This window comes from Megascapheus bottae, chromosome 17 (assembly GCF_031878675.1).
Source record: "Megascapheus bottae isolate mThoBot1 chromosome 17, mThoBot2.hap1, whole genome shotgun sequence".
Lineage (NCBI taxonomy): Eukaryota > Metazoa > Chordata > Mammalia > Rodentia > Geomyidae > Megascapheus > Megascapheus bottae.
In genome coordinates, this window is record NC_143525.1 from 33,854,029 (window position 1) to 33,880,969 (window position 26,941).

The following is a 26,941-nucleotide window of genomic DNA, read 5'->3' on the forward strand; positions in this document are numbered from 1 at the left end:
AGTTGGGGTTTTCAGGCTGAGCTTATCAGGATCCCCAGAGGCAAATCTATTGTCATTTGCCCTCCTCCTCCTCACCCATCTGCCAGGCAAGTCAGTGGCAGGTGATCCCCCCCTCCACAGCTCCTGCCCCAGCCCCAGGTGCTAGCCCAGCTTTGCCTGGCTCCCCGCCTCTCCCTGGTGCCCCCAAGGTGGCTCTGAGGTCATCCCATACCCCAAGGCCTTCAGTTGTGTGTTTTTGTGACGCAGGATACATAGGAAAAGCAGAAGGAGAGAGGAGGTCAGTTGAAGGTTGGAAGTGGGGGCTGTGTTTATGGGCAAAGGATTGGGAGACCTGATTATCTCCCTTGTTTAGGGGACCCTTCCCCCCAGCCTCCACCCCTCAACCCACTAGAGACAGCTAGAGCTTTGCTTAGTTAATGAAATACAAAAGAAGGAATCGGGTGGGGGGCGGCTCCAGAGCCCTGGAAAGCAAGGGAGAGAGAGAAAAAGTTGGGTCTCTTCCAAAGAGTTAATGTTCCACAGTATGATCGATTAGGTGTCAGATGTAATTTCAAACCAATACAAGATGAATGGCATAATTTTCCCTCTCTCATTTTAGACAGAATTAAGAATCCATTAGCTAACACAAATTTTTGGCAAGTTTAATAGAAGCTCAAATCTACATTCGGAGGAAATGCTCCCCAAAGCCTGTTTCAAGCTTTTACTTCTCAGGCCCCCTGCCTACAACATCCTCCATCCTCAGACTTCCTAGCCCTGGTTGTCTGTGCCCCCACTCCCTTCCCCATCCCCTACTGGCCCCTCCCCATTCCAGCCCAAGATTAACTGGCTTGACCCTCCACACAAAGGCTGGGCCTGCCCACCATTGTCTTTCAGTAGGGATGGTGGAGGAAAGGGGTGGAGGGGCTGGCAGTGGGCCCAGGAAAGGGAAAGGTTGCAGAATTGGCCCCAGGCTCCAGACAAACCCCAGGGAGAGAGGTAAACTGGGGCATTGGGCCATTTTGGTCTTAGCTACTCAATTTCACCCGCAGAAAAGTTGTTTTGATCCTAAAGCATTCATTTTTCAGTTCATAAGGGAGATATGGACCCTCTTATTTATTGTCTTACATTTATACACAGTAAACAAGAGAAAGGGGGGAGATCCACTATCCTCCATTTTTGTATGAGGAAACTGAGGCTCATTGGAGTTCACTGGAGTCAGGCCCAAGGGTGAACATGGGCTCTGCTACTTGATGCTTATGAAGGGCCTCAGCCATGTCACTCTGAGCCTCAGTTTTCTTATCTGTAAAATGGGAAGAACATTGGGATCCAGCTCCTAAGATTATCACAAGGACTCTATAAGATGGTATACATTAGAACTCACCACGGATCCTAGCACCTTAAAAAATTCTTGAGAGCTTTCATAACTCTCCTGACAAAGAGTCCCAGTGTTCATTCTGTGCCAGCCTTGAACTACAGGGACTGAATCAGTTCCAGTCCTCAGAACTCTCAGCCTTGCTAGGAGAGACAGATGTGCAAATGGAGCCCCACCTTGAAAGTCTAAGGAAGCTGAAATCGTGTCAGTTTTCCCTACCCCACTATTTGCAGTGGGTCCAATATGGGAACAAATTACACATATTAACTCATTTACTCCTAACAACCTTATCAGGTAAGTGCTATCATTGTGTGTGTGTAAGAGAGAGAATGTGTGCACATGCACGTGTACACAAGTGCCTCTCCTGGGACTTGAACTCGGGGCTCAGGTAATCCCTGAGCTTTTCTGCTCAAGGCTAGCATCCTTTTGGTGCTTAATTAGAGATGAGTCACTTAGGACTTTCTTGTCTTTCCTACCATGACACTGCAATACCGGAACCCTGTGCGGTGGCTCACTCCTGTAATCCTAGCTATTCAGGAAGCTGAGATCTGAGGATCGAGGTTCAAAGGCAGCCTAGGCACTAAAGTCTGTGAGACTCCTATCTCCAGTTAACCAAAGAGTTAGGGCAGTAGCCTTGAGCCGAAGAGCTCAGGGACAGTGCCCAGGCCCATAGTCTAAACCTCACGCCCTCCCCCCCAAAAAACCCCCTGCAATCCTCAGATCTTAGCCTCCTGAGTAGTTAAGGATTACAGGTGTAGGCCACTATTGTCTTGTGGTTATACACTTTCTTCAGACTAGGAAACTAAGGCCCAGGTGAAGTAACTGTTGAGATTACCCAGCTGGAGATGGAAGAATTGGGTTTCCAATTCAAGCAAGCCAATTCTAAGGTCTATGGTTTAACCAATGTATGGTGGAATTCAAGAGGTCTGAATTAGGTCTTAGCTGATGAGTTAGGAGTTTGCCAGGTGGGTAAGGAGTGAAAGAGCATTCTAGGTAACAGGAACAGCTCATCAAAGGTACAGAAGTCTCAGCATGGAGCCCATGTAAGTAATACATGGTTGAAGCACTGCTAGTCTATTCCTGTCGAGCAGAAGCAAGTTTATGGTCAGATGGGCAGGCCAGGTGCCTCATTCTGACAATCCTGCTCTGAAAGTTGGAAAGTGCTTCCTGTTGTCTAATTCCTACAGATTCGTTCCATGCCATACTCAGGAGCTATTACTATACCCAGCTACCATCTCCAGTGTGCCAAAGGTTTTGTGTCAATTGCCTTGTTACTTTATTGTACTAACCACATAAAGCAGGTGCTGTTATCCCTTTGTTCTGATGACTTAGCTGAGGCTCAAAGATGTTAAATATCTTGTTTCAAGAGCCAAGCTTCAAACCCAGGTCTGACTCAATGCCTGAACTTGTAGTTGTATTTGCTATATCCTGGTAGGCAATAGGGGAACTTTTGAGGAACTTCCAGGAGTTAAGTTTTGAAAAGAGAATTCTGGCAGGATGTAGAGGTGAGATTGGAGTAGGGAAGCCAGGAAGGAAACCATTTTCTGGTTCAGCTGAAAACTGCTCTGAAGAACTTCCTGTGATCCAGCTCCCAACTGCAGGGTAAGAATTGTTAGCCTCATTTAGTATGTGAGGAAGCTGAGGCTCAGAGAAGTAGACTGACTCCCTTCTGATGGAGGAATGACAACCTCAGTTGCTGGCTCCAAGGGAAGAGCTTTCACCCATGCTTTCCTCCATGAAGAATCTTCATCTGCTCTGGGAATGGGGATAAGGAGATGAGGTGAGAAAATGGGCCAGGGCCCCTTGCTCCAGGGCATCCTCAGCAGAGAGGAGAAGAAAGAGACCAAGCAGAACCACCAGTCTGCAAAACAGACCCAGGATCTTGCCTAAAAGAAGGAAGGAGTTCTGAGTTTCAGTGAAATTCCTCAGCATCCTATCAAATGACTGGGAAGACAACTTCTGGGTCAGCCCAAAGTCACCCTGAGGGACAGAATTGGGGGAGGTGCTTGGGTAAGAAGTGGCTTTGAGGAAAGGAACTTGAGCTTTGGAAGCAAAGGGGTTCCAGTTAGAGGCTGAGCCTCATTTCTGCAAAAGCAGAAGTTTCTAGAGCACTATACCCCACCACCACCATCTCTACATTCCTAGCTCAGGACTGGCTTGTTGGTACCCTACGTACTGCTTTGTGACCAGGGCTTCTGAGGCACAGAGAGTCTTGGAAAATCCTGGCCCTCGAGGAGTATATTCTAGCTGGGGAGGACATTAGGAAATGGTATCTGTGTCCGAAGTGGGATTGTACTGGGAGGTGGGGCAAGAAGATGCCATTTTAATGAGGATGTCAGGGGAGGCTCTGGTTTATTTTTTGTCTGTTGTGGGACTTGAACTCAGGGCCTGGGAGCTGTTCCTGAGCCTATTTGTGCTCAAGGCTAGTGCTGTACCACTTGAGCCACGGTGCCACTTGGTTTATTGGAGATAAGAGGGACTTTTCTGCCTGGGCTGGCTTCAAACCATGATCCTCAGATCTCAGCCTCCAGAGTCGTTAGGATTACAGGTGTGAGCCACCCAATGAGGCTTCAGTTTGAAAAGGGTGACATTTGAACTACCTAAGTGAAGAAGCTGGTTCTCCAGCCATGGACAGTCATGGACTCCAGCCATGCATAGGCAGTAAGGCAGCCAGAGATGAAGGGTCCAAAGAGGCCAGTGCATTGGAGCAAGTGGGAGAGCAGGAGCCATAAGATCAGATGGGATAGTGGAGGCAGACTGTAGGGTACATAAACTCAGCCTGCCTGCCTGCCTGCCTGCCTGCCTTCCCTCCTTCCTTCTTTCCTTCCTTCCTCCCTCCATCCCTCCATCCCTCCTTCCCTTCCTCCCTTCTTTTTTCCCTTACTCCCTCCCTCCCTTCTTTGCTTCCTTCATTTCTTCTTCCTTCCCTCTCTTATTTTTTTCCTTTCTCTCTCCCTCCTTCCTTTTTCCTCCTTATTCCCCCTTTCTCTCCCTCTTTCCTTATTCCTCTCCTCCTTTCCTTGCTTCCATCTGTGGATCTGGATATCAGATATTGCCCAGGGCAAGCACTTTACCACTGTGCTGTATCCCCAGTTTTCTCATAGCCCTTTGTACAAACTGGTTTTTCCTGTGAATAAATGGGTAACCCTGGGCAAATTTTGAGCAAAGGGAAAACATGACCAGACACTTGTTTACAAGGAATCATTGCAGCCACAATAGGGAGGATAGACCAGGACTGGAGGAAGGTGGAAGAAGAGATGTAAGGGAGGAATTTTCTCACATATAGAAAAAAAATTTTTTATGCAAAGAGCAGGAGGAGCCCATATACAAGATTTGTGGTGTATCCTCAATCTTTAGATGAGGTTCAATGAAGTCATGTTGAATTTTATACAGTGAATGCATGTCATTCCCTTCCCTCTTCACCTGGAAAAGCCCCACCCTAAAGTCCTGAAACAACTTCTCAGGACCTTCTAGAAACCAACACCTAAGCCTGAGTAGCAGTGGCTCACACCTGTACTCTTAAAGTCTGGGAGTTGCCAAATATGACCTGGGCAGAAAGGAGTTTTTTGCCTGTCCTGGGGCTTGGACTCAAGCCATGGGCACTGTCTCTGAACTTTTGCTGAAGGCTAATGCTCTGCTACCTGAGCCACAATGCCACTTCTGGCTTTTTCTGTTTATATGGTACTGAGGAATAGAACCTGGGCTTCATGGACGCTAGGCAAGCACTCCACCACTAAGCCACATTCCCAGTCCTTGTTTCCAGTTAATTTGCCAGATGTTGGATGGAAAGTATGGCTCATGTGATAGAGAACTGAACCAGCCATGAGTGGAAAAGCAGGCCAAGAGCACAAGGGCCTGAGTTCAAACCCTGGTACCAGAAGAAAGAAAGAAAGAAAGAAAGAAAGAAAGAAAGAAAGAAAGAAAGAAAGAAAGAAAGAAAGAAAAAAGAAAGGAAAAGAAAGAAAGTTAACCACTTTTCTTCATCTATAAAATGGGGCTAATCATGCCTACTCCCTAGGACAGTTGTACAGATGGAATACATGTTGAAACTGTTACCCAATTGGAGGCTACTGTCCACATATGGCTATTTTAATCAGTCACAGTCACACGCATCTCACAAGCTTAATAACTTCATGTGACTTAGCAGATACCAAATTGGCTAAACCAGAAATAGAACATTTTCATCAATGCAGAAAGTTCTGAGACAGCTCTGGTCTAAAGCCCTGAACACAAGGCCAAGTCCAAGTTGAAGTAAACAGTGAGCACCATTTCTCCTGGAAGGCTCGGCTGGGATTGATGATCCTACTAATAGCTGCCATAGACCATCCACTTCAAGTTCCAGGGCTGAATCTGAAAACTAGAGTTTGATTAGGGAAGAAAGGAGGAATGACAGGTTTATAGTTGCAGGAGCTAATGTGAATAGCTTGCATAGGGGCGGGGGGAGGGAGTCAAGAAAGAAGAGAACATGAAGAGAAAACAGGAGATGCTAGCATTGTAGCTCAAGCCTAGAATCCTAGGCATTTGAAAGGCAAGAGATCAAGGTTGTAGTTCAAGGTCTGCTCTAGCAAAAAGAAGTTAGCCAAGTCCATGTGATGGCTCATGCTTGTAATTCTAGCTACTCAAGAAGCTGGGATCTGAGGAGTGTGGTTCAAAGCGGCCTGGACACTAAAGTCTTTGAGACTCCTATTTCCAATTAACCACCAGAAAACTGGAAGTGGAGCTGTGGCTCAAGGGGTAGGGCAGTAGCCTTGAGCTGAAGAGCTCAGGTGCAATACTCAAGCCCAGAGTTCAAGTACCACAACCACCACCACCAATAACAAAAGACTGGGAGCATAGCCTATTGGTAGAGTGCTCACCTAGTGTTCATGAAGCCCTGGGTTTGATTCCTCAGTACCACATACTGAGAAAAAAACTAAGTGACGCTGTGGCTCAAGTGGCAGGGTGCTAGCCTTGAGCAAAAATGTGTCCAAGGACAATACGCAAGCCCTGAGTTCAAGCCCAGAACTGGCAAAGAAGAAAAAAAGTTAACCAGACTCCATTTGAACCCAGCCCTGGGCTGTGTGCACACTTGTTATCACAGAGGCCAGGGAAGCACAATGGCTGGGATGCAGTGGTGGTGTGTGCCTGTCATCCCTTGTGACATGAGAAGGCACAAGAAAAGGGAGAGATGGCTTAAGTCGCCTGCCTAGCAAGCAAGAGGCTCTGAGTTAAGTCCCTGGAACTATCATAAAGAAAACTAGGTAACCAAAAGCTGGATCCTTAGACAGGTTCTTATCATCTGTTCCTGTAAAGTGGATGCCACTGTTTTCCTTGGTGCTGGAGATGAAACACCAGGTCTCAAATCTACTAAACATGAGCTAGAATATATGAGCTAGGATATGCATACCACTGAGCTACACACTCAGCCTTGGATGACATTTCTGAGATCCCGGGTCCTTGCCATTGGTCCTGTCCTAGGTGCTAGGAGAGCTTGTGAATGAGTATGGAACTGAGGGAGATAGACTATGAACATAATAAATTCATAGCAAAGTACATAGTTAAGTGATTGTGTATACTGATTTAGAAAACTAACTGCAGCCTGGCTTGACAGCTTACAATTTAATTTCAGTACTTGGGAGGTAAAGATAGTATCATGATTCAAGGCTGGCCTAGGCTAAACCACAAGACCTTACCTGGGGGAAAAGGGGGGAGCGGCTAAAGGTATTAATCCATTGGTAAAGTGCTTAACTAAGAAAGCCAAAGCCTTGAGTTCAATCTCCAGTTAAATAAAAATAGCAAGGAGGAATGGGGGGGAGGAGGTATATGGTTTTAGTTTGGGATGGGATAGCCAGAGAAAAACCTTTTGGAGAAGAGAATGTTTTACTAAAGACCTGAAAGGGATCTGACATCTGGGGATAAGCTTTCTAGCTAGAACAGCAACCAGACCCTGAAGCAGTAGCTGTCCCAGATTGTTGAGAAGGAAGAGAAAAGAGAAGATAAGGTTGAAAGAGATGAAGCCAAAGAAGAATCTTGGAGTCAACTTGTTTAGGGCCTTTCAGATTTCATTCTGAGTGAAAAGGGACAATCTGAGGATTGCGAATTTTAAAGAGGACCAACACCTGACTTAGTATTTAGAAAGCCTTCTGGCTGGGCCCTGATGGCTCATGCTTAGCTACTAAGGAGGCTGAGATCTGAGGATCATGGTTCAAAGCCAACTTGGGCAGAAAAGCCCATGAGACTCTTGTCTCTAATTAACTTAACAAAAAAGCCACAAGTGGAGCTGTGGTTCAAGTGGTAGAGTGCTAACCTTGAGCTCGGGAAATTGGATAAAGTCCAGGACTAGGGGTTGGGATGGGAAATGGAGAATACCTATTTCTGTGCACAGGTTTCTTCAGCGGTTGATAAAAAGTATCCAAATTGAATAGGTTGATGGTCACACAAGTTGATGAATGTGCTCAGAAGTTGCTATGTGCCTTTTGAATGGATTCTGGATTTGTTTCAAAGATAAAACAGACAAGATTCATTGATGAATCAAGTGTGAGTCGTCAAGGATGACTCAGGGATTTGGGAAGCAGAAGACCTGAGGAACTAGAGTCCTAGAAAGGTAGAGCAGCTGGTCTCGGGGCATCTCATCAGTGCCCTCAGAACTCAGGTTCTAAAACCCAGATTTTTTTTCAGGTCCTGGGCCTGAATTCAGGACTTGGACACTGTCTCTAAGCCTCTTTGTTCTGAAGTCTAGCATTCTACTATTTGAGCTAAAGTACCACTTCTGGCTTTTTCTGAGTAGTTTCAGAAAGCCAGCCCTGGCTGGCTTTGAACCAGAACCCTAAAATCTTAGCCTCGTGAGTAGCTAGGATTACAGGCATGAGCAACCATGCCCAGACACCTTGGATTTTCAATTAAATTCTACCCTGCCACATTGCAGAACCTCACTTGACTGTTTTTCTCAGCTTGTGCTTAGACAGCTACATAGACTGGAGGGGGACAAACATGACTCATGCCATGTGCAAGCAGAGCATTTGCTACTTTCTGTCCCCTTCTCTTCTGACCTTCTACCCAAGACTTCTCTGAGCCACAGTACAGGAGAGAATGGAGAGGAGGACTATAGCAGATTCTTCCCCCCAAAGGGCCTGCTAGGCTGGGGACAATGACACTGCTTTCAGTGGAGAGCCTCAAGGAGGACTGCTAGCTCCTCTGGGGACAAAAAGACTGGTGTCTACACACATTTGGGGTTAGAGAAAAATGATCTCCCCCACTCCTCTTCAGAGTAGTGGGAGATTCTAGGAAGCCTTTAATTACCACTTCACAACGGATGCTAGGTTAATGTGATGATTCGAAAGGTGTATTGTTCAATTACATTTAACAAAAAGATTTATAGTCAACTAAGATATAATTAGGAAGCTGCTGGCAGTCAGGTCTCCTGGGGGAAAAGGAAGAAAGGGGAGACCAGTCCCTTAGGAGGCAGGTTGGAGCCCTGGCTATAGGACCGCTCCCCTCTCCCCATCATTCCCCAAGGATAAGAAAACATTAATCAAATCCACCATTCCACACAGTTACAAGTGCCTACGCTGTGCTTGGCTCACAAAGTACAATGGGAACGGAACAAATATGGTGCCTGTCCTCAGGAGAGCCTGCAGGCCAAGAAAATCAAATGAAAAGCACCCAGCTCCTGAAGTTATGTCAATGAAATCAAGCAATGCTGAACTCAGTGACTAGGGGAATCCTTTTTGAATAAAGGAATAAAAGCTCTGATGAGCAGGGATGTGAACTACTGAGGGTTGGAGAATGAAAATGAATCAGCAGTCAGTCTGTGATCCTAGCCATTCAGTTGACTGAGACCTGAGGATCAGGGTTTGATGACATATTGGACAGGAAAGACTATGAGTTTCTTATCTCCTATTAACCACCAAAAAAAAAAATCCAGAAATATAGCTGTTGTTGAAGTAGTAGAATACTAGCCTTGAGCACAAAAGTTCAGGGACAACATTCAGATCCTGAGTTCAAGCCTCAGAAACAACATGAAAGGATGGAAGGAAGGAAAAGAAAGAAAGAAAAAAAGAAAGAAAGAAAGAAAGAAAAAAGAAAGAAGGCTGAGCATGATGGCTCATACCTATAATCCTAGCTACTCAGGAGGCTTAGATCTGAAGATTGTGATTCAAAGCCAGCCTGGCACTAAAGAACATGAGACTCTTATTTCCAATTAACCACTAGAAAACAGGAAGTGAGGCTGAGGCTCAAGGGGTAGGGCAGTAGCCTTGAGCTGGAGAGCTCAGGGACAAGGCCCAGGCCCAGTGTTCAAGCCTCATGACCCACAACAAAGAATATGGGAGAGAGAGAGAGAGAGAGAGAGAGAGAGAGAGAGAGAGAGAGAGAGAGAGGGAGGGAGGGAGGGAGGGAGGGAGGGAGGGAGGGAGGGAGAGAGAGAGAGAGAGAGAGAGAGAGAGAGAGAGAGAGAGAGAGAGAGAGAGAGAGAGAGAGAGAGATCCAGACAATAAAGAGCACTAGTTGGTCCCAGAAAACAGCCAGCCTTTAGAGTGGAAAGGTATTTGCAGAATGGAATTAATGACCCTCAGTAAGGCTGGTGCTTGGAAAAGAAATAGGAAAGGAAGAAAGTGACACTGGGAGAGGAGGCAGAAGGCAAACTAAAAACTAACAATCACCCTCCATTTCCCTCCGAAACTCCCAGCCTTAGGCAATAACTGATTTTTTTTATATGCTAAGGATACTATTGGAGAGTTTTAAGTCTAACAACAAAATAGTCCAGCTTGGATTTTTTTTTTTTGCTAGTCCTGGGGCTTGAACTCAGGGTCTGAACACTGTCCTTAGGCTTTCTCAAGGCTAGCGCTCTATCACTTGTGCCACAGCACCACTTCTGGCTTTTTCTATGTATGTGGTACTGCGAAATCGAACCCGGGTGCATACTAGGCAAGCCCTCTACCACTAGGCCAAACTCTCAGCCCCTAGATTATTTTTTCTTGTGATAGTCCTAGGGCTTAAACTCAGGGCCTCAGGTTCATGCTTAGTTTTTTCACTCAATACTGATGCTCTATTGCTTGAGATATCTATTCCTGATTTTTGGTAATTAATTAGAAGATAGGAGTCTCTCTAATTTGTCTATCTGGGCTTGTTTAGAACTTGGATCCTCATATCTCAGCCTCCTTAGTAGCTAGAATTTCAAGAGTGAGTCACCTGGTGTTCCATTTGAGAGGAGTCAATTATGATGCCTTTGTCCTTTCCATCATTCATTCTTTCTCAAATGAAGTACAGAGGTAGCATTCTCCCAGGCATGCCCAGAGTGCAGAGGGAAGGTACCCCTGGTTGCATAATAGGGCCCTATACTGTGCTGGGGTGACTACTCACTTCTTGGAGAGAGGACAGCTATCATAGGAGCTAGTAGCCCTTGAGAGCACTGACCAGTATCCCAGGAGAGAGGTGCCTAGCTCAGCGTCATCATGCCATGTGCTACAAAAGGATGATTCGGGCATCTTCCATCTTCTGAAAAATGGTGTATGGATTTGTGTATATGTGCAATTCTATGCAGGAATTGATGAGCAAAGTGCAGGTACTATGCACACATGAAGGCAAGCAAAAACAGACTTGAATCCCACACATTTCCCTTAGGATATATGTGTGTGAGTGGATGGTTAGCAGGTTTATGGGCCCTTGCAAAAAACAAGGAACTTACAAACTTCCTTCAGTAGGTGCCTATGGGTGGAGTTCTAAGAAGATGGAAAGATTCTGGGGCCCTGAGTTGAGTTCTCAGCTCAGCATTCCACCCCTTTTTGCTCCGTCTCATCTACCTCCCCTCAAGCCGGGCAGAATGCCCTCAGCCTGTGCCGGCTGGCACACATGCCACATGGTGCCTGGCGTGTGTCTGGGCACGGATGACGCCCCCAGGACCGGCTGGGGTACCAAGCCACCCGCTGCCTCCTCCGCCCCCAGAACGGAGCGTCCCCATCCTGTCCCCTTTCCCAGCCAGGGACTCGGGGAGCAGGCGGGGACAAGGCATAGACAGATACAAACACACAGATGCACCCAGAGACGCCCACAGGCGTGTGCCCCAGAGAGGCACAGATAGGCGTTCACAGACTCGGGTACACTCACACCCACCCAAAGAAACTCATAGGCGATCACCATTTGGAGCAAATCCAAACCAGCCCAGACAAGCCCCAGCCCGTGTCTCTGTCCAGGGTGCTGAAACTAGAACATTGGATCCTCTTTCCTAGAGAAGAACGAAAAGGGAAAGAGACCTGGATATTAGGCAGTGTACCAGTGGCTCATTTCTGTAATGCTACTCATGAGGCTGAGATCTGAGGATAGAGGTTCACAGCCAGCCCACGCAGGAAGTTTGACAGATTCCAATTGAACTCCAATTAACCACCCAAAAAGCTCTAAGTAGAATTGTGGCTTAAGTGGTAGAACATTAGCTTTAGGACAGCACCCATACCTTAAGTTCAAACCCCAGGACTGGCACACAAATAAAAGGAAAGGAAAGGAGAAAGAGTGATGGGGAGAGGAATCCAGAGGTAAGGCAAGAAGAATTGAGAGTTACCAGAGCATCCAAGAAATCCATGAACCCTAAAACTGGGCAAAGGAGGTAAGGACAGAGAATGGTCTCAGTCTTTAATCCTTGACAAAGCATAGCTTCATGAAACTTAAAGATTTGTCCATCCTTTTTCTTCCATCTCTCCCTCTTTCCTTTTCTTCCTCTCTCTCCCCCACCCTCTCTCTCTTTTTGGTTGATGATGGTGGTCATGGAGTTTGAACCCAGTGCCTGGGCACTGTCCCTGAGCTTTTGTGCTCAAGGCTTTCCCTCTACTTTGAGCCACAGCACCACTTTGATTTTCTGGTGGTTAATTGAAGAGAAGGATCTCACAGACTTTCCTGCCTGGGTTGGCCTTGAACTATGATCCTCAGATTGCAGTCTCCCAAAGCTAGGATTACAGGCATGAGCCACTGGCCCACTCTTTTTGTTCAAGGCCAAGAATGGGCAGAGTTTGTAGAGGATGCTGAGGCAAACATGATGATTCACCTGTGACCTTTGGTTGTCCCTCTAGTGTTACCCTTCTCTTCCCCTTCTTTGGGGGAAGAAGACAGACACTGGGAAAATCCATTAATGGCTAAAGGATTGTTCTCCATCTGATTTCTTATCCCAATTTGACTTGGGCAAATGGACAGCAATGTTGATCTGGATTTGTTATGGTTATTTCAGGGTTTTAGTGACTGATTAGTGCTTATCCATAGAATCAGATTATGAGTTCCTCTCTCCCTGTCCCTCCATCCCCCCTCTCTCTCCCTCTCTGTTACTCCCTTGAGATTAAAATTAATAATTTCCTCTCCCCTGAGACCATACAGTAGGGATACCCCTCCCACCATTATCCTCTTATTTGTAGAATGTACTGGGCATAATATGCATGCTCCTGGTAGGAGCATGCACACACACACACACACACACACAGAGAGAGAGAGAGAGAGAGAGAGAGAGAGAGAGAGAGAGAGAGAGAGAGAGAGAGAGAGAGAGAGAGAGAGAACTAAAGGGGATTAGCATATAAGTAAGTGAGAGAGGATAAGAAAGGATGTATGAGAAGGGATAGAGAAATTAGAGGGAAAGGAAGATGCTAGAGGCTAGAGAAATAGAAAGGTTAAGACAATGGTAGGAACATGAGGCCAGAGATATCCAGACAGACTATAGTGTCTGGGAAAGGGCAAAAGAAATATTCCAGATGGATTCTACTTCAAATCAGACTGAAACATAAACCTGGTCCTGTAATTGTTCACAATGGAGCTTCAGGCAAAGAGACATTGCGGTCCTCGTCCATGGATGTGAGGAGTAGCTGCCCTGGCATGGAAGGTGAGGCACATGTGTGATTTTTCTCCCAGGTGGATGGGACAATAGATGCCTCCCAGGAACAGGATGAAAAAGACACATGGGGAAATGCTAATGAAGAGTGAGCACTGATCTAAGGGTGGTGAACAGTCAGAACTGGAATCAAAAAGCAAAAGAGGGCTGCGAGTTTGGCCTAGTGGTAGAGTGCTTGCCTAGCATGCACAAAGACTTGGGTTCAATTCCTTGGTACCACCTACATAGAAAAAAGCCAGAAGTGGTGCTGTGGCTCAAGTGGTAGAGCTCTAGCCTTGAGAAAACCCAAGGGCAGTGGTCATGCCCCAGAAAGGGACAAGTCAGTCTGGGCTAGTGTACCTCAGTATCATTGTCTGTAGTATAGGTATAGAGAGTTCCAACCTCCTTGCGATGAATACCAGCTCATGTATGATGCATAGATTAATGACCACTATATAATAATCAGCAAATATGCTGGGTTCCATGTTTTGTGGGTTGTTACATCTTGGCCTTGCAATGTATCAGTGGGGGAAGTCCTGAGGTTCAACTTTCAGGTCTTCCTTTGAGTACTATGGAGAACTGGGCTTTCCTAGATCTTCAGATTTACTCCTGAAGAGAAAGCCAAGGTGACCGGGTATTGAGTTTTTCCACAAAAGGTTCTCAAAGATTTGGGGGAGGTGTCAACAAGGAGTTCAACTCTGAATCTACATTGCACCTTCATGCCCAACCTGGAGAGCCAGCTATGTTCCTACTCAGTGCTGTCCCCCTCCAGTCTGGTTTTTTGTTTATTTGTTTGTTTGTTTTTCCTCCAGTCCCTTCCTCTCTTTTCCCCTTTTTAAATGGCTACTGATCCTTCCTTTCCCATCACTTTCTTTCCAGGAATCTAGTTAGATGGAAAGGAATTCCCTTACTACTTAGAAGAGTGAGATAGTCCTGAACTAGCAAAATGGATGGTCTCTTTCTGGAGGTCAAAGCAGCATGTGGGGGCTGGCACTGGAAGGGTGAGGGGTGGCAGGGCAGCCCCCATGTCCCCTATTTCCCCTAGCTCCTGTCTCATCACTGTCACCATTCAATCATAGCAGATGGGCTGCAGCTGTGAGCGCCAGCCCGGCACACAGGCTGGTCCATGCCACTTGGGAGAGAAGGAAGAGGAAGGGAGGGAGGAAAGGAGGAGGGAGAAAAGGAGGAGGGAGAGAGAAAAAGGAAGAGGAGAAGCAGGGAGGAAAGGGAAGAGAGTAGAGGTAGAAAGAGATGGCTCAGAGGGAGGGGGAAAAAAACTTGGTGCTTTATGAATCTCTCTTCCCAGCAGGAGAGCAGAGGCCAGAGCTGGGCTCACAAGCTGGGCAGTGCCAGGCGAGATGGGCATATGCCCTTGATTACTACCAGGACCGCAGGCCAAGCCTCCACAGCCGCCACGGCCTCATAAATCAGTTTTTAAGTAGCAACCACATGGACATTTCCCAGCTGAGAGGCCTGGCCTCTGCCGGTCCAGCTAGGGCAGCCCTGGTACAGGGGCAGGTGCCAGGCTAAGGCATGGAATAGAGAGGTGGTGATCAAGGCTTGGTAAGCTGTAGAATTGGAGCTTATTCAGGTGCAACCTGGAATATGGGGCTTTTGCCAATAGGGAGTGCATTAGAAGAGTGGTATGTGGATACAGTGGGTCTGTGACCCCTGGGAGGGGGGGGTGCTCCTTGACCTTGGATTTCCCCTGGGGAAGCCACTCTTAGATGAGGGGATGGGTGTTATTACTGGAATCCTGGCCTCTAGCACTGACCATCCACTAAGAACAGAGTGGCAGGGCATCTGTGGGTGCAGGGGCAGCCAAGGGGCCTGTGCACTTGCATCCCTGAGTGTGTTCTCTTGACAGCTTGGGGCCAGGAAGGTGTCTGTGTGATTTCCAGCCTGGGCACTGTGTAGACCAGGCACCCAATAAAGTTGTTTGAATGGATAAATTACAGGGTTTGCCAGGGACCAATTATGGAGACGTGTGTGCGTGCGTGCGTGTGTGTGTGTGTGTGTGTGTGTGTGTGTGTGTGTGCACTCAGAACAGACAGGAGGATTTACATCTGAGTGTGGGCTGGTCAGTCTGTGTGCGCGAATTCGGAGGGAGTGTCTGTGGGCTCTGGGGAAGGGCCTATTCCAGCAGACCTCCCATCCTTCCCAGGCTCTCTTCTGTCTGTATTTCTGCCCCACCGCCCTCCCCTGGGCCCTAAGGACCACCAATCAGTAGGGCCACTTTCCTGCGCTCTTCTCCCCCACCCCTGCCCCCCATCTCCACTGCTTGGGACTCTTCTGCTCTTCCTTTTCGGGCTTTGTTTTCCCTCAGGGCCGGCGCTGGCCCCCTGGGGTGGGGTTTCCACCCCGGCCCCAAAGGCTGCAGAGCCGGGTGGGTGGGGTCCAGGGAGCCCTGCCTCCTCGCTAGCTGTGTCTCCTCCCTGGGTGAACAGATGTCTCGGAATTTTAGATGTGCTCTCCGCTCCTCTTCGCAATACCCGCACCCCCCCCCCAGCTGGCACGGCTGCGGCGGCGGCGCCCTCCTCCTCTCCCCAGCCCACCACCGACCTGACTGCTGGGGTTCGGAGGCACGACCTGCCCCCGGCGTCCTGCCCTCCGCGGACGCCGGGGAAGGCCGGCGAGGGGACGGCGCCGCTCCCGGAACTGGGGAGCTGGTCGGCGGCTCTCGGCTCAGCCTCTGGCCCCCTGGCTTTCCTCCGGCTCTCCTCGGTGTCCTCTCTCCATCTCCGCCCCACTCCACCACGTCGACGCAGGCTCTGTGCACAGACCCTCACGCTCGCAACAGAAACTCCTCTTGGCAACTTTGACGGAATTCTTCTGTCTAGAAACCCCTCTCCTGCATTCCACAAGGCACCCCCTCCCCAGTGACTGGCCGCCGGCCCCGCCTGGAAACACACCGCCCCCTCCTCCGCCCACCCCCAGTCAATCCGGAAATGTTGAAAGAGGGCAAGAGGGGAGTGGGGGTCAGACCTGGGGAGGCAAGCCGTGGGGTTGGCCCTGGTGGAGAAATGCCCAAAATTTCTAATCACTGCTAATTAATAAATAATCCGATTCCGCAGACCCCCCCCCAGCTCAGGGAGGGGGGCGGGACCCATCGCGGGCAGCAGTGGGCCTTGGCAGGGCTTGGCAGCCCGGGTGGTGCCAGTCGCCCTCCCCGTCTCCCCCCACCCGCCAGCATTCCGAGGTAACAGGCATTTGTTACCCAGCTCGTGCCAGGAGCGATTGGCAGGTTCGAGTAGGCAGTCATTCTGCACACAGATGTCCCTGCCTTCACTCTTCTGATATGAATTCTGTCAGCTCGAGGAGAGATGAGCAGACAGTTACACAGACAGAGTCACAGACAGACACAGACCAATTGTCTGGAGGACACAGAGCTCTGTACAGATATTTATTTTTCTGCCCCAAAATGTTTTTTAAAGAAAAAAAATATATATATAAAAGAGCTTTCACTGGTTTTAGGGGAAACTTCTAAAACCCCCGTGAATGACCCCTGACTCTGTTTTCCTGGGGTGGGGGTGGGGTTGCCCAGCCAACCTTTCCAAAGGGCTCTGAATGCGACATTGCCTCAGAGCTTCAGAGTTGAGTACTGGTAGGTAATCAGAAGACCAGAAAGTGCACTCTCCCCGCCACAGCCACAGGACCTTTGCAGAATTCTAGAAGTGGATCATCTTTGCAAGTTTTAGAACGTCACCCAGGTGCAGGCTTCAGTCTCCTAGAATCTCTGAAATTTACACTTCCAGAACTTCCACACATTGCAAATCATGCCCGGTTAAGAGTAACCAATTCCCGTGCTACCCTTTCCACTGGCAAGGGGGACCACGTGGGTGCTATCCCGAGTCCCTGTGGAGATGGATGGCTCCATTTACCTAGTCCTCACCAGCTGCTTCCAGAACTATGGCGGAATAGCTAAAAATGCAGCCTGCCCTTTGAACTGGGAACACAAAGAGGTGAAACCCCTTGGCTAAGGTCTCTTTCTGGCACTCTCTTCCAGACCAGACAGGATTCCTGCTTCCTGTGAGTCTGACCCGGTCATTCTGAACCACTGTGGGAGCAAGCTGGCCTGGCCACTGGGCATCTGTGAGCAGGGTGGGCATGAAAAGCGGTTGGGGTTTGGTTTCTTCCTGGGCAGCCAGAACTGATAGAAGAAAAGGTGAACAACATGGCAAAGAAACTCAGTCACAACAGAGGAGAGGGACGCAGAGGGGTCTGCATTGTGGTTTGTTAGGTTGTTGTTGTTGTTGTTTTAATTTTTCTTTTTTAAAAAAGAAAAAAGCCCCCATCCTGTGTCATCATTTTTATGGGATCTGCAATTCTGGCAAAAATCTGTCTTTAATTTAGCTGTCCATATAAAAATCCTCACTGTATAATAATGAACAGATGCCATGGAATTTAAGCTGGAGCTTCGGCTCCTCCCCGCCTTCCCCCCGCGCCTGGCACCGGGCATTGGGCACCGGCTGAGTGGCACAGACTGGCACCAACACACGAGTGAAGGGTGGGCAGGGGTGACCTGGGCGCTGCGCCAGGGAGCTGGGGTGATGAAGGTGCATCTGGGTTCCGGGTTTGGCCAGGGGGGAGCTTTTTTTCCTGTGACACCTGAGGAGAAATGTCTGAGGGATTTTTCTGTCTTTTGCTACAAAAATGATCAGTAGTTAAGGATTTGGTTTTTGCTGAGGGACTTTGTGGTTCTGATTTTTTTTCCCAAGCACCGCCCTCTCTTCCATATAAACCCAAATGTTGTTGATATTTTAATTGAGTTGTTTTTAACCCTCTCTCTGAACTGCGTGGGGCACCAGCCTCTGAGGCCAGGCGAGCTGGAGTTCGCAGCAAGCGGGATGGGTTCTGCTCCCCGCAGTTCCGGGCTTGCAGCCTCTGTGGTATTCCCGCGCGGGCACCTCCAGGAACTCCCAAGAGGCTGGGGCGGAGCCGGAGGGCCCTGCTGCCCCGCGGAGGCAGGTGGGGGAGGCGAGGGCGAAGAGTAAAATCCTAGCCTGACCCCACCCCAATTCTCCCAGTTCTTCCCAAGGGAGAAGACAAAACTGCAGGAGTCCCTGTCCTCCCTTGCCTCTCACCGCAATGCAGAAAGGGGATATCGGCCTGGGCTTGAGGGGTTGGTTCTGAGACCCCCTCACCCCCACCCCTCTCCTTTAATGCGACTCTGGCGAGAACAGATGTCCCAAGCTGGGCGGACTGCCCAGACCCCGCCCAGCTGTGCCCTTGGCAGACTTGGCTGAGGGTAGGAACTGGCACGCGGGTCCCCAAAGGGGCTTGTGAGCTTCTGCAGCCACGGTGGGAACCTAACCTTGCAGCTTTGGCTTCCTGGCTAGCAGCAGCCTCAGGTGGGAGACAGGGCAGCCCCAGAAAGACCCACTCCTAATTCAATTAATTCCGAGGAGAGGAAGGAGAGGCAAAACAGAGATTGAGGTTGGAATAATCAGCACCAGGGACCTACTCTGGATGTGGAACTCTGGGTTATTGGGGATCCTGGCTGTACTCTGGGGGAGCTTGGGGGAGAGGTTAGGTGCACACCTAGGAAATTCCCTCCCAGTACCATGCCCCAACTCCCATGTCACTGCTGGAGCATAAAGGTACCTTTTCCCCCTCTCCTCAGAGCAATCTAGCTTCCTCTTTCGGAATCAGGGTGACTAGAAAAACTCAGCTCTGGCATGTCTCCTGCCCAGAATCTGATGCTGTCTTGTGAACAGCCCAGCCCTTGTCGCAGCTCTCTCAGCCACTCTCCTGGGGCCAGAGCCCCTGTGTGAGGATTTTAGGATCACATTTCAAAAGCAGAGCGGCTCCCAGGGTGCCAGCTCCCGTGCTTGGTGTTGCTCACCTAGGGAAACTTCATGGAGACATTTTGAAGCTGCAGTACGGAAAGGCAGAAACCACCCCAGGACTCAGAACTAGGACAGAACTGTAAGATTTCTCATCCTCCAGGTGTCACCTCCACACTGGGCCTGTAGCCAGTAGCTAGCTGCCCTGGCCCAGAAGGGAGAGAAAATAAGTGCCCTCCCACTTTACCTTCACCTCTCCTGCAAACAAGTTTTCCCCTTGGGCACGATGGGAAAGTTTGGAGTGGATTGCTGGGCCATCCTCTTCTATTATCATGTGGGCACTTAGGTTTGGAGCTCAAAACCAAGGCCAGGCTTGGCCTGTGCTGTCTCTTGGTCTGTGCTTGAAAATGGAACTGTGGAATCTAGATCCATCCTTAGTCACAGTGTCCTCTTGAAATCAACAGAGTCCCTTAGGAGTAGGTGACTTCCTGTTAAATATTCTGAAGGAAAAGGGGGAAGAAATGGTTGTGCAAAAGAGAACGAAATCTTTGACCTCAGTCAGCAGGTCCTGTATTCACCTGCTGTGGACTCACCCAGGAAAGAGAAGGTCAGAAGCAGGCGCAGCCCAGTACAGTAGCTGGCATGTCAAGACTTCCCTGTTGCTGAACCTCACGGAGCTCAACTTTCCCACTTTCCCCCAATAGTTTATTGGATCGTTCCTCCTATACACACACACTTGCAGAGGAATGAAATCGGAGCCGCAGTTTCACTGGGGTCCTTGACAGTCCTGGCAGAGGGGCTGAGGTTAGAATGCTTGGAGAGAAAGCAGGAAAAGCTTGCTTTCCCTTTCCTGCCAGATAGGCAAATAGCCTGCACTCAGAGATCTCTGTTTATCATTTCCCAAAGGCTGGACAGGGGCTGAGGACAGGAAAATCTAGGGGAGTAAATGCCCTCCGGATTGAACCCGGATCCAACCATCAGTTTGGCAGCCCAGGAGTTGATGAGAGCCGGCTGGGGAGCGCTTGGAGATCCTGCTGCTCAGGCTAGGGAGAGAAGGGCGACGGTGCTCCCGGTGCCTTCTCCTCCCACCCCCTCCCACACCACGCCGGCCCCTTTTCACCTCCCCCTCCGTCTGTTCGCGGAGCTTCTCCAGGCTGAGCCGGCGAGAGCCGGGGAGCCAGCTAGAGAAAGAGATCTGTGAGGGGGCGTTTGGGGCCGCGTGTCCGTGCACATCTTCTTCTCCTGCTCATCTCGCCATCTCGCCAGGGAAGTTAAGTGTTGGGGAGGAGGGCGGTGGGAGGATGGAGCCAGACAGAGTAGCAGGAGTGTTGGGGGAAGGGTCGGGAATCGGGAAGTCGGAACGCCGCCGCTGTGTCTGCGGGATTCACCGCGAGCCAGGAACTCCAGCATCCCTGCCCTAAAAGAGGCTCCTGCGTCCCATCTGCACGCGACCACGGATGCAATGGTAGAGAAGGGCCAGCAGCGTTGGTTTTTTGCTTTTTCCCTGTGAGGGGCTCTGGAATATATGTCTACAGAAAAAAGCGAACTGCATGGGGTAACTGGAAAAAACGAGACGTAGAAGTCTGTGGTCTGGCCAGGGGAGCCACGTGGAGGGGTCCTTTGCTTCCGGCCCCAAGCCACCTGGATCCTGACCAGCTCCGGAGTTCAGAGCGAGTTCTGGAAAACCAGCTGAGTGGGAGAGAAGCCCAGTTAACCTTGTTTCCAGGGCAAAATGAGAAGCAGGCCTTGGGATAGGTTTCTTTTCTCTCCAATTTCTCCTGCCAGGCCAGGCTCTACACCATGCAGGGACCAGACTTCTTCAAGTTCGGGTGTGGGGTGGGCATCTTGCTCCCCACTCCCCACAAAAGTGAAGGGGGAAGAAGAGGGGCTAACACCTTACTCTCAAGAATAGGAGTGATTATTCTGAGGTCTGTAAGATCCTACTAGCTAGCCCCCCACTGGATGAATTCCACTGACAAAGGGCTCACTCTGGAGAGGTAATCTGAGAGAATTCCAGCAAAGGAATTGCTATGGAGTCTTTGGGACTGGTCTACTGACAGGAGAATCGTGAGAGGACTTTGGGGGGGGGGGGAGGCACATGCTGTTCTGCTTCTTGCAGCCAGGGAAGAGCCTCTCTTTGCAACCAGAAAGAGAAAGACCGGACACGGATCAGCACCCTGGGGGTGGACAGCTCCCAGCCTCCTTTCAGCCCCCAGCCGCCCGGTGACCACCGCAGACTCAACAGTGGAAGATGCATGGGAAGGCAGCCGCTGGGATCAAGCTCAGACCAATCCAATTCAACCTTTGGCCTAAGGACTTCCTATAAACTACCTTTCTCTATTCTGTCAGGAAGATCTCATTTGGGAATCCAGGACTTAATCCTGATGTCTCATTTCAGTCCAACAGTACTACACATGCCTCATTTCAGCCCCAAAATAAATGAGAGTATTTTGGGAAAAGCAAGTAGCACCAGGGACTCCCATCCGGGGGACTCCTAAGTGTATCCAGGCTTTGGGTTGGGGATGTTTGAGATCCTAATATTCCAGGGAAGGGGTGTGTGAGGAGCGGGGAGAAGAGGGAGAGAGATCTTCTCAGGGAAGTCTACAGAGTGCCTCTGCCTCTGAGGTGCTGAGAAGAATAATTGTAAGGACACTGCCTGAGCAGGAGAGTCTTCCTGGAGGCCTTCCTTCATCCCAGTCCATTAAGGGTTTCCTTAGTCCTGAACAACACCAAAAAGAAGGAGACCCATCCAGGTATGCATTGGAAGTTCCTGCTGGCCTGCTCACCATTAGGTCAAACCCCATTCTAACGTGGTGGCCTTCCACATTCAGTCATCCCCACCCCCAAAGACCTCCAACCACAGATTCTCCAACCACATCCACACCCCTCAAAATGTGAACACTCCTGAAGCTCAAATAGTCAGTTCCCCTCCCCCCACCACTCTGGAACACAAACATAAGATGGGAAAGGGATTTCCTCCATTAATACTTTATCCTCATGACCTTATAATCTGCTTACATTTAAAAATATCCCTGTCTGGCTCAAATGATTCTTTACCCACTTATTTCTTGCACTAGTGATCAGAGGGTTGGCAAACGACAAGCTGGTCCCTCCTAGATCACTAATGGAAAGATATCTTGTTTTTGAATAAGGTAACAATTTGGGGGAAGAAAGAATGCAAGTAGATTCGACAGTCCAGTGAATTTGACAGTGCATGGTGCCTGTGTGCTTCTGAGCTGGGCATCCGGGAGGGCCAGCAAATGTAGCTGTGCCCACTGGGTGTCTGTGAGGGGCTTGTGGTCTGGAAAATCCTCCCAGGAGGCCCTCTCTCTAGCCTGTGAACTATTACTTGACACTCCACCTCCATTCCCCCAGCCCCAGCTCAACCCTCCCATTCCCCCCATGAAAGGAGGCTACCGTGAGAAACCGGGTCCATATTTGCATCTCATTTACATAAATATTTATTAATCGTCATTAAACTGAACAGAAACACGCAATGCACTTCGGGTGTCCGACGGGAGTCTCATCTTCACTACAAGAAGAAGGTAAAATTGCGTGTGTGGGGGTGAGTGTGTGGGTGTTTGGCCTGTGGGTTTGCATTTTTGCGTGAGTGTTTTGGGTGCTGGATGCCCTGCCCCTGGTGGGGAGAGGTTCACCTTTTGTCCCTATGGCGGGAAAGCCTCCAGAAGGAGCCCACTGTCCTCCCCACCCACCCGCAGGCAAAAGCCTGGAGGACGTCTAGGGCCAAAGGGAGAACCTCCTCCAGCCACCTGAAATCACCAGGTGCCTGGAGCCCACGGAGGCACCGTCCAGACCGGGGTGTGGCTTCCCCCAGATGCGGGCCCCACCCCAGAGGGGAAGGGTGCGAGGGAGGGGGAGGAGGAGCCAGGGAGCCCACCTCCTTCCGTCCCGGGACGCGTGCGTGTGTGATGTGCGGTGTGATGTGGGGTGTGTGTGTGTGTGTGTGTGTGCGCGCGCGCGCGTGCGTGTGTGCGTGTGCGTGCGTGTGTGTGTTTCATGCAAACCCTCCCTCCCAAACCGACCCCCCAACAGTTTGCCATTCCATACAAATTTGGAAACAGGTTTTTTAAAAAACAGTATGACGCACAACGGGGACGGGGCGGGGGGAGGGCAGTGGCGTTGGGGCCCCGAATCTCCGAGTCACTGATTGTAAGAACCTGGGGAGGGGAGGGGGCGGCGCAGCCCCCAGGTCACCAAAGTGCACAGATCCGCGCTGGGCGGGGCGGCCTGCGGCCGGGAGGGGCGTCCCGGGCCGGGCCGGGCCTCTAGGCTCTGTCAGAACCTCCTTGCATAGATATTTGTGTCTTTTTATTATTGGTAGTAGTAAATTTTTTTTTGCCTTTTATTGCTTCTAAAAGTTCTTACTGCGTTTTCTCTCCAATCCGGACTCTGAGTTCGGCCTCCGTCGCCTCTTAGCATGTTAATTTTATTTTATTTTTTTTGTATTTTTGTTTGTTAAAAAAAAAAAGGAAAAGGGGGAAAAATGGGTTCTAGTTACAAATTGGTTTGACCTCTCTCTCTGTCTTTCCTCTCAACCCCCATTCCCCTCCCGCCAAAATTAAAAATTGCAGAATGAGGAGACTCGGGTTGGGGTGAGGGCCAGCCTAGGCCAGGGCTTGAGCGCTTAGACTTCCGCCCTCTCCAAGAAAGAGGGGGTACCCCGCTCCTTCCGACCGCGGCAGCTCGGTGATGGCATTAAAAATAACCACGAGAGGGGAAACCCGCATCCCCAGCCCCTGCCCTCTTCCCCACGCCCCGGGACCTGCTTGGAGGAGAAAACCTAAGTGAAGATGCCGGGAGCGGGGAGAGGGGTGTCTCCAGGGAGCGCCCCGAAAGAGGTCCCTGGAGAAGGACTTCCTGGGAAAGAAGAGGGGGGAGCCCCTTGGGGGAGGAGAGAAGGCGAGTCCCCCGGGGGAGAGCGAGGCGCTTGGGGCGGGCCACCCGCGGGGAAGAGGCCGCGTGGCGCGGCCCGCTCGCTCCCCGCACCCGGCGCCAGCGTAGCCGGGGGTTCCCGGGCGCTCGAGGGGTCGGGGGGCGCGCGGAGGCGAGGGCAGGGGGCGGGCAAAGGCCAGAGAGGGAAAAGAAAAAAAAAAGAAAGAAAAGAAAGGGGTCGGCGGCGCGAGGTCTCAGTTATGGAAAAACGCGTTGAGCTCCTCGTACATGGGGCCCCGGTCGTGGTGAAGGTGCATATCGTAAGACAGGAGGTTCTCCGAGTGGACGCCGCCCCGCACGGCCGACGAGCCGAACACCAGCCCGTGGCCCGCGGGCCGCGAGCCGGGCAGCGCCGAGTAGTGCATAGAGTAGTGGTAGCTCTTCTCGTGGTCGGGCGAGGAGTCCTGCTTGAGGGAGAAGTTGCCGTTGAGGCAGAGCGGGGGGCTGAGCGGGCCCTCGTACTCGGAGCTGTTGTAGTCCGGGCTCGCGCCGCCGCCGCCCGCCGCCGCGTACAGCGTCTCGTAGGCGGCGCAGTAGCCGTGGGTCCGCAGGGCGTGCGCCGCGCCGCCGCCCAGGCCGCCGGCCGCCTGGCACTGCGCGCCGGCCAGGCGCGAGCACGGGTACGGGTAGGGGTGCATGGCGAACGGGCCGCCCGAGCCGTGGAAGCGGCCCGCGCCGTCGGCGCCCTGCTCCGTGAGGAAGTTGCGCGAGTTGAGCTGCAGGCAGCCGGCCACCAGGTTGGTGGTGGGCTGGGACAGACCCTTGCACAGAGTCTGCACGTAGGACACCAGATCGGGCCGCTTCCCGGAGCGCAGGATCTCCGAGAGCGCCCAGATGTAGTTCTTGGCGAGGCGCAGCGTCTCGATCTTGGACAGCTTCTGCGTCTTGGAGTAGCAGGGCACCACCTTGCGCAGGTTGTCCAGCGCGGCGTTCAGGTCGTGCATGCGGTTGCGCTCGCGCGCGTTCGCCTTCTGCCGCCGCAGCTTGGAGCGCTCCAGGCGCGCCTTGGTCATCTTGCGTTTCTTGGGCCCGCGTTTCTTGGGCCGCTCGCCTTCCGCCTCGTCCAGCCCTTCTTCCTCCTCCTCTTCCTCCTCCTCTTCGCCCCCCAGTTCGCCCTCCTCCTTGACCTCGGCCAACGTGGCCTCGGGTACCTCTTCTCCACGGAGGGGAACTGGCTTGGCGGCCCGAGCGGGCCCCGGAGCCCCCGGCCCGGGCGCAGGCGGTGGCTGCGGCGGCGGCGCGTCGCCCTTGTCGCTCCTCGGTTCGTCGTCGTCGCCGTCGCCCCAGCTGGCGAACTTGGGCACATCCGAGAGGAGGCCGGGCTCGCTGAACAGGCGGGTCAGCATGGTGCCTGAGGGAGCCCCGGGGGCGGGAAGGGGAAGACAAGACAGCGCAGAGTGAGGGGCGTGCGCGGGTCACCAGGGGGGCCTCCCCCGACCCGCCGGCACCCCCGGTCTCCCCGCGGGCTCCTACCAGGGGGGCCCTGGACGCCCACCTCCTCCGCCTGCCCCGCCCAGAGCCGGCCCAGCCCCGCGCGGGCTGCCGGCCCGGGGTGTCGGCCCAGGCCGTCTCCCCAACGCTGGGCCCCGGCTCCGCCCCTCGCGTGAACGGGGGGCCGCTCGCGACACCCCGTTCTCCTCGGGGGTCGGCGCGGGGACCCGGTGGGCGGCGGAGGGGCGAGGCGTCTTGGGCGCCGGGGGAGGCCGCGGAGAGGCTGGGCGCGCGCGGGCGGGGACGGCTGCCCCGCGGCGCGCGGCGCGGCTCGGCTGGGCGGCCCGGGACCCCCGGCGCGGCCCCCCCCGCCCCTCCCGCGGCTCCCGACCCCTCGCTCCCTAATCCAATTTGCAAGTTGGCCGCGCGCCGCCCCCGGCCCGGCCCTCACCCCCGCAGCCCCGATTCCAGAGGCGGGAGAGCGGGCTCGGCGGGCCCTGGCGGCCCCGGCTCCCGGAGCCGGCTCCGGGCGAGGAGGGCGGAAGACGCCGGGCGTGGGGAGGAGACCGAGCCGCGAGCCCCGTCCGTCTCCCCGGCGGCCGGGGACCCCCTTCCCCCCTCCAAACTGCCTCCCTCCCACACGGCTCCTCAGATCTCGTTGTATTTCGGGATCGATGGGAGAAAATCCAAATTTGTTTGTTTGCTTCTCTCTTTTTTCTCTTCTTTTTTTGGTGGCAGGGAAAGGTCGTGGGTCTCTTCGGGACAGCCAGGGGAGGGACCCCATCTCGGTCTGCTCCCCCCCCCCGTCCTGCCCCCCACCCGCCCGCCCAGGGCCGCCGCGGGAGAACGCCTCCCTCCGCAGCCCCGCGAGCCGCAGCCCCCGGGGGGAGAGGACCCGGGCGCCCGCGGTGCCCACCCGCCGAGGGGGCGCCGTCCCGGAGGGCGGACTGCGGGGACGCCCGCGCCGGCCCGGCCCGCCGCTCCCCCTCCCGGGCCGCGGGTCAGACCCCGCTCCCTCCCGGACAACTTACCTCCGCGAGGAGTCGCGGGGAGAGGGGAGGGGGGGGAGGGGGCAAGAGAGAGAGGGGGGGGAGAAGAGGAATCTTCTCGCCTAGTTCATTGTTCCCCCATCTTCTGGGAGCGGGGGCAGCGGCTCCTCAAGGCGGCGGGCGCCGGCGTCTTCAGAGCGCCATGCGAGCCGCGGAGCGAGTGTGGCATCTCTACCAGGCGGGGTACCAGCCTCTATGCCAGGCCATATGGGCTTGGCACGTCACGGGCAGCAGCTATCACATGAGAGACGGTGATTGGCATGCGTCTGCATTGGGGGAGAGCCGGCTCCCCCGGGACCCGCCGCCATCTGTCACTCTCTACTCCAAAAAAAAAAAATTAAATAAATAAAGGAAATAAATAAATATCTCCGCCGCCCTCCCCTCCCCGCCCAACGCAGGGGAAGCAGGGATTGAGAGGGAGGTGGGGGGAGTTGCCCCCCTCAGACATTGAGCCCCCCCACATGGGAACAATGCGGGTAACATGGCTGGAAATTGGGGGTGAGCGGAGTCCACCAAGTCCACGCTCGCTCCAGGGTCCTCGCTCTGTCCATTT

General features: G+C 52.2%; 1 protein-coding gene across 1 annotated transcript; it reads right to left on the minus strand.

The window, feature by feature from the left end:
- Positions 1-22,388: 22,388 nt before the first annotated feature.
- Neurod2 (neuronal differentiation 2) lies at positions 22,389-26,702 on the minus strand. The gene is made up of 2 exons (XM_090350757.1): positions 26,371-26,702; positions 22,389-25,259 (listed from the first exon to the last, which is right to left on the minus strand). Exon 2 carries the CDS (start codon positions 25,252-25,254, stop codon positions 24,103-24,105), a length of 1,152 nt encoding a protein of 383 aa, XP_090206883.1. The 5' UTR covers positions 25,255-25,259; positions 26,371-26,702; the 3' UTR covers positions 22,389-24,102.
- Between the last annotated feature and the right edge of the window lie 239 nt (positions 26,703-26,941).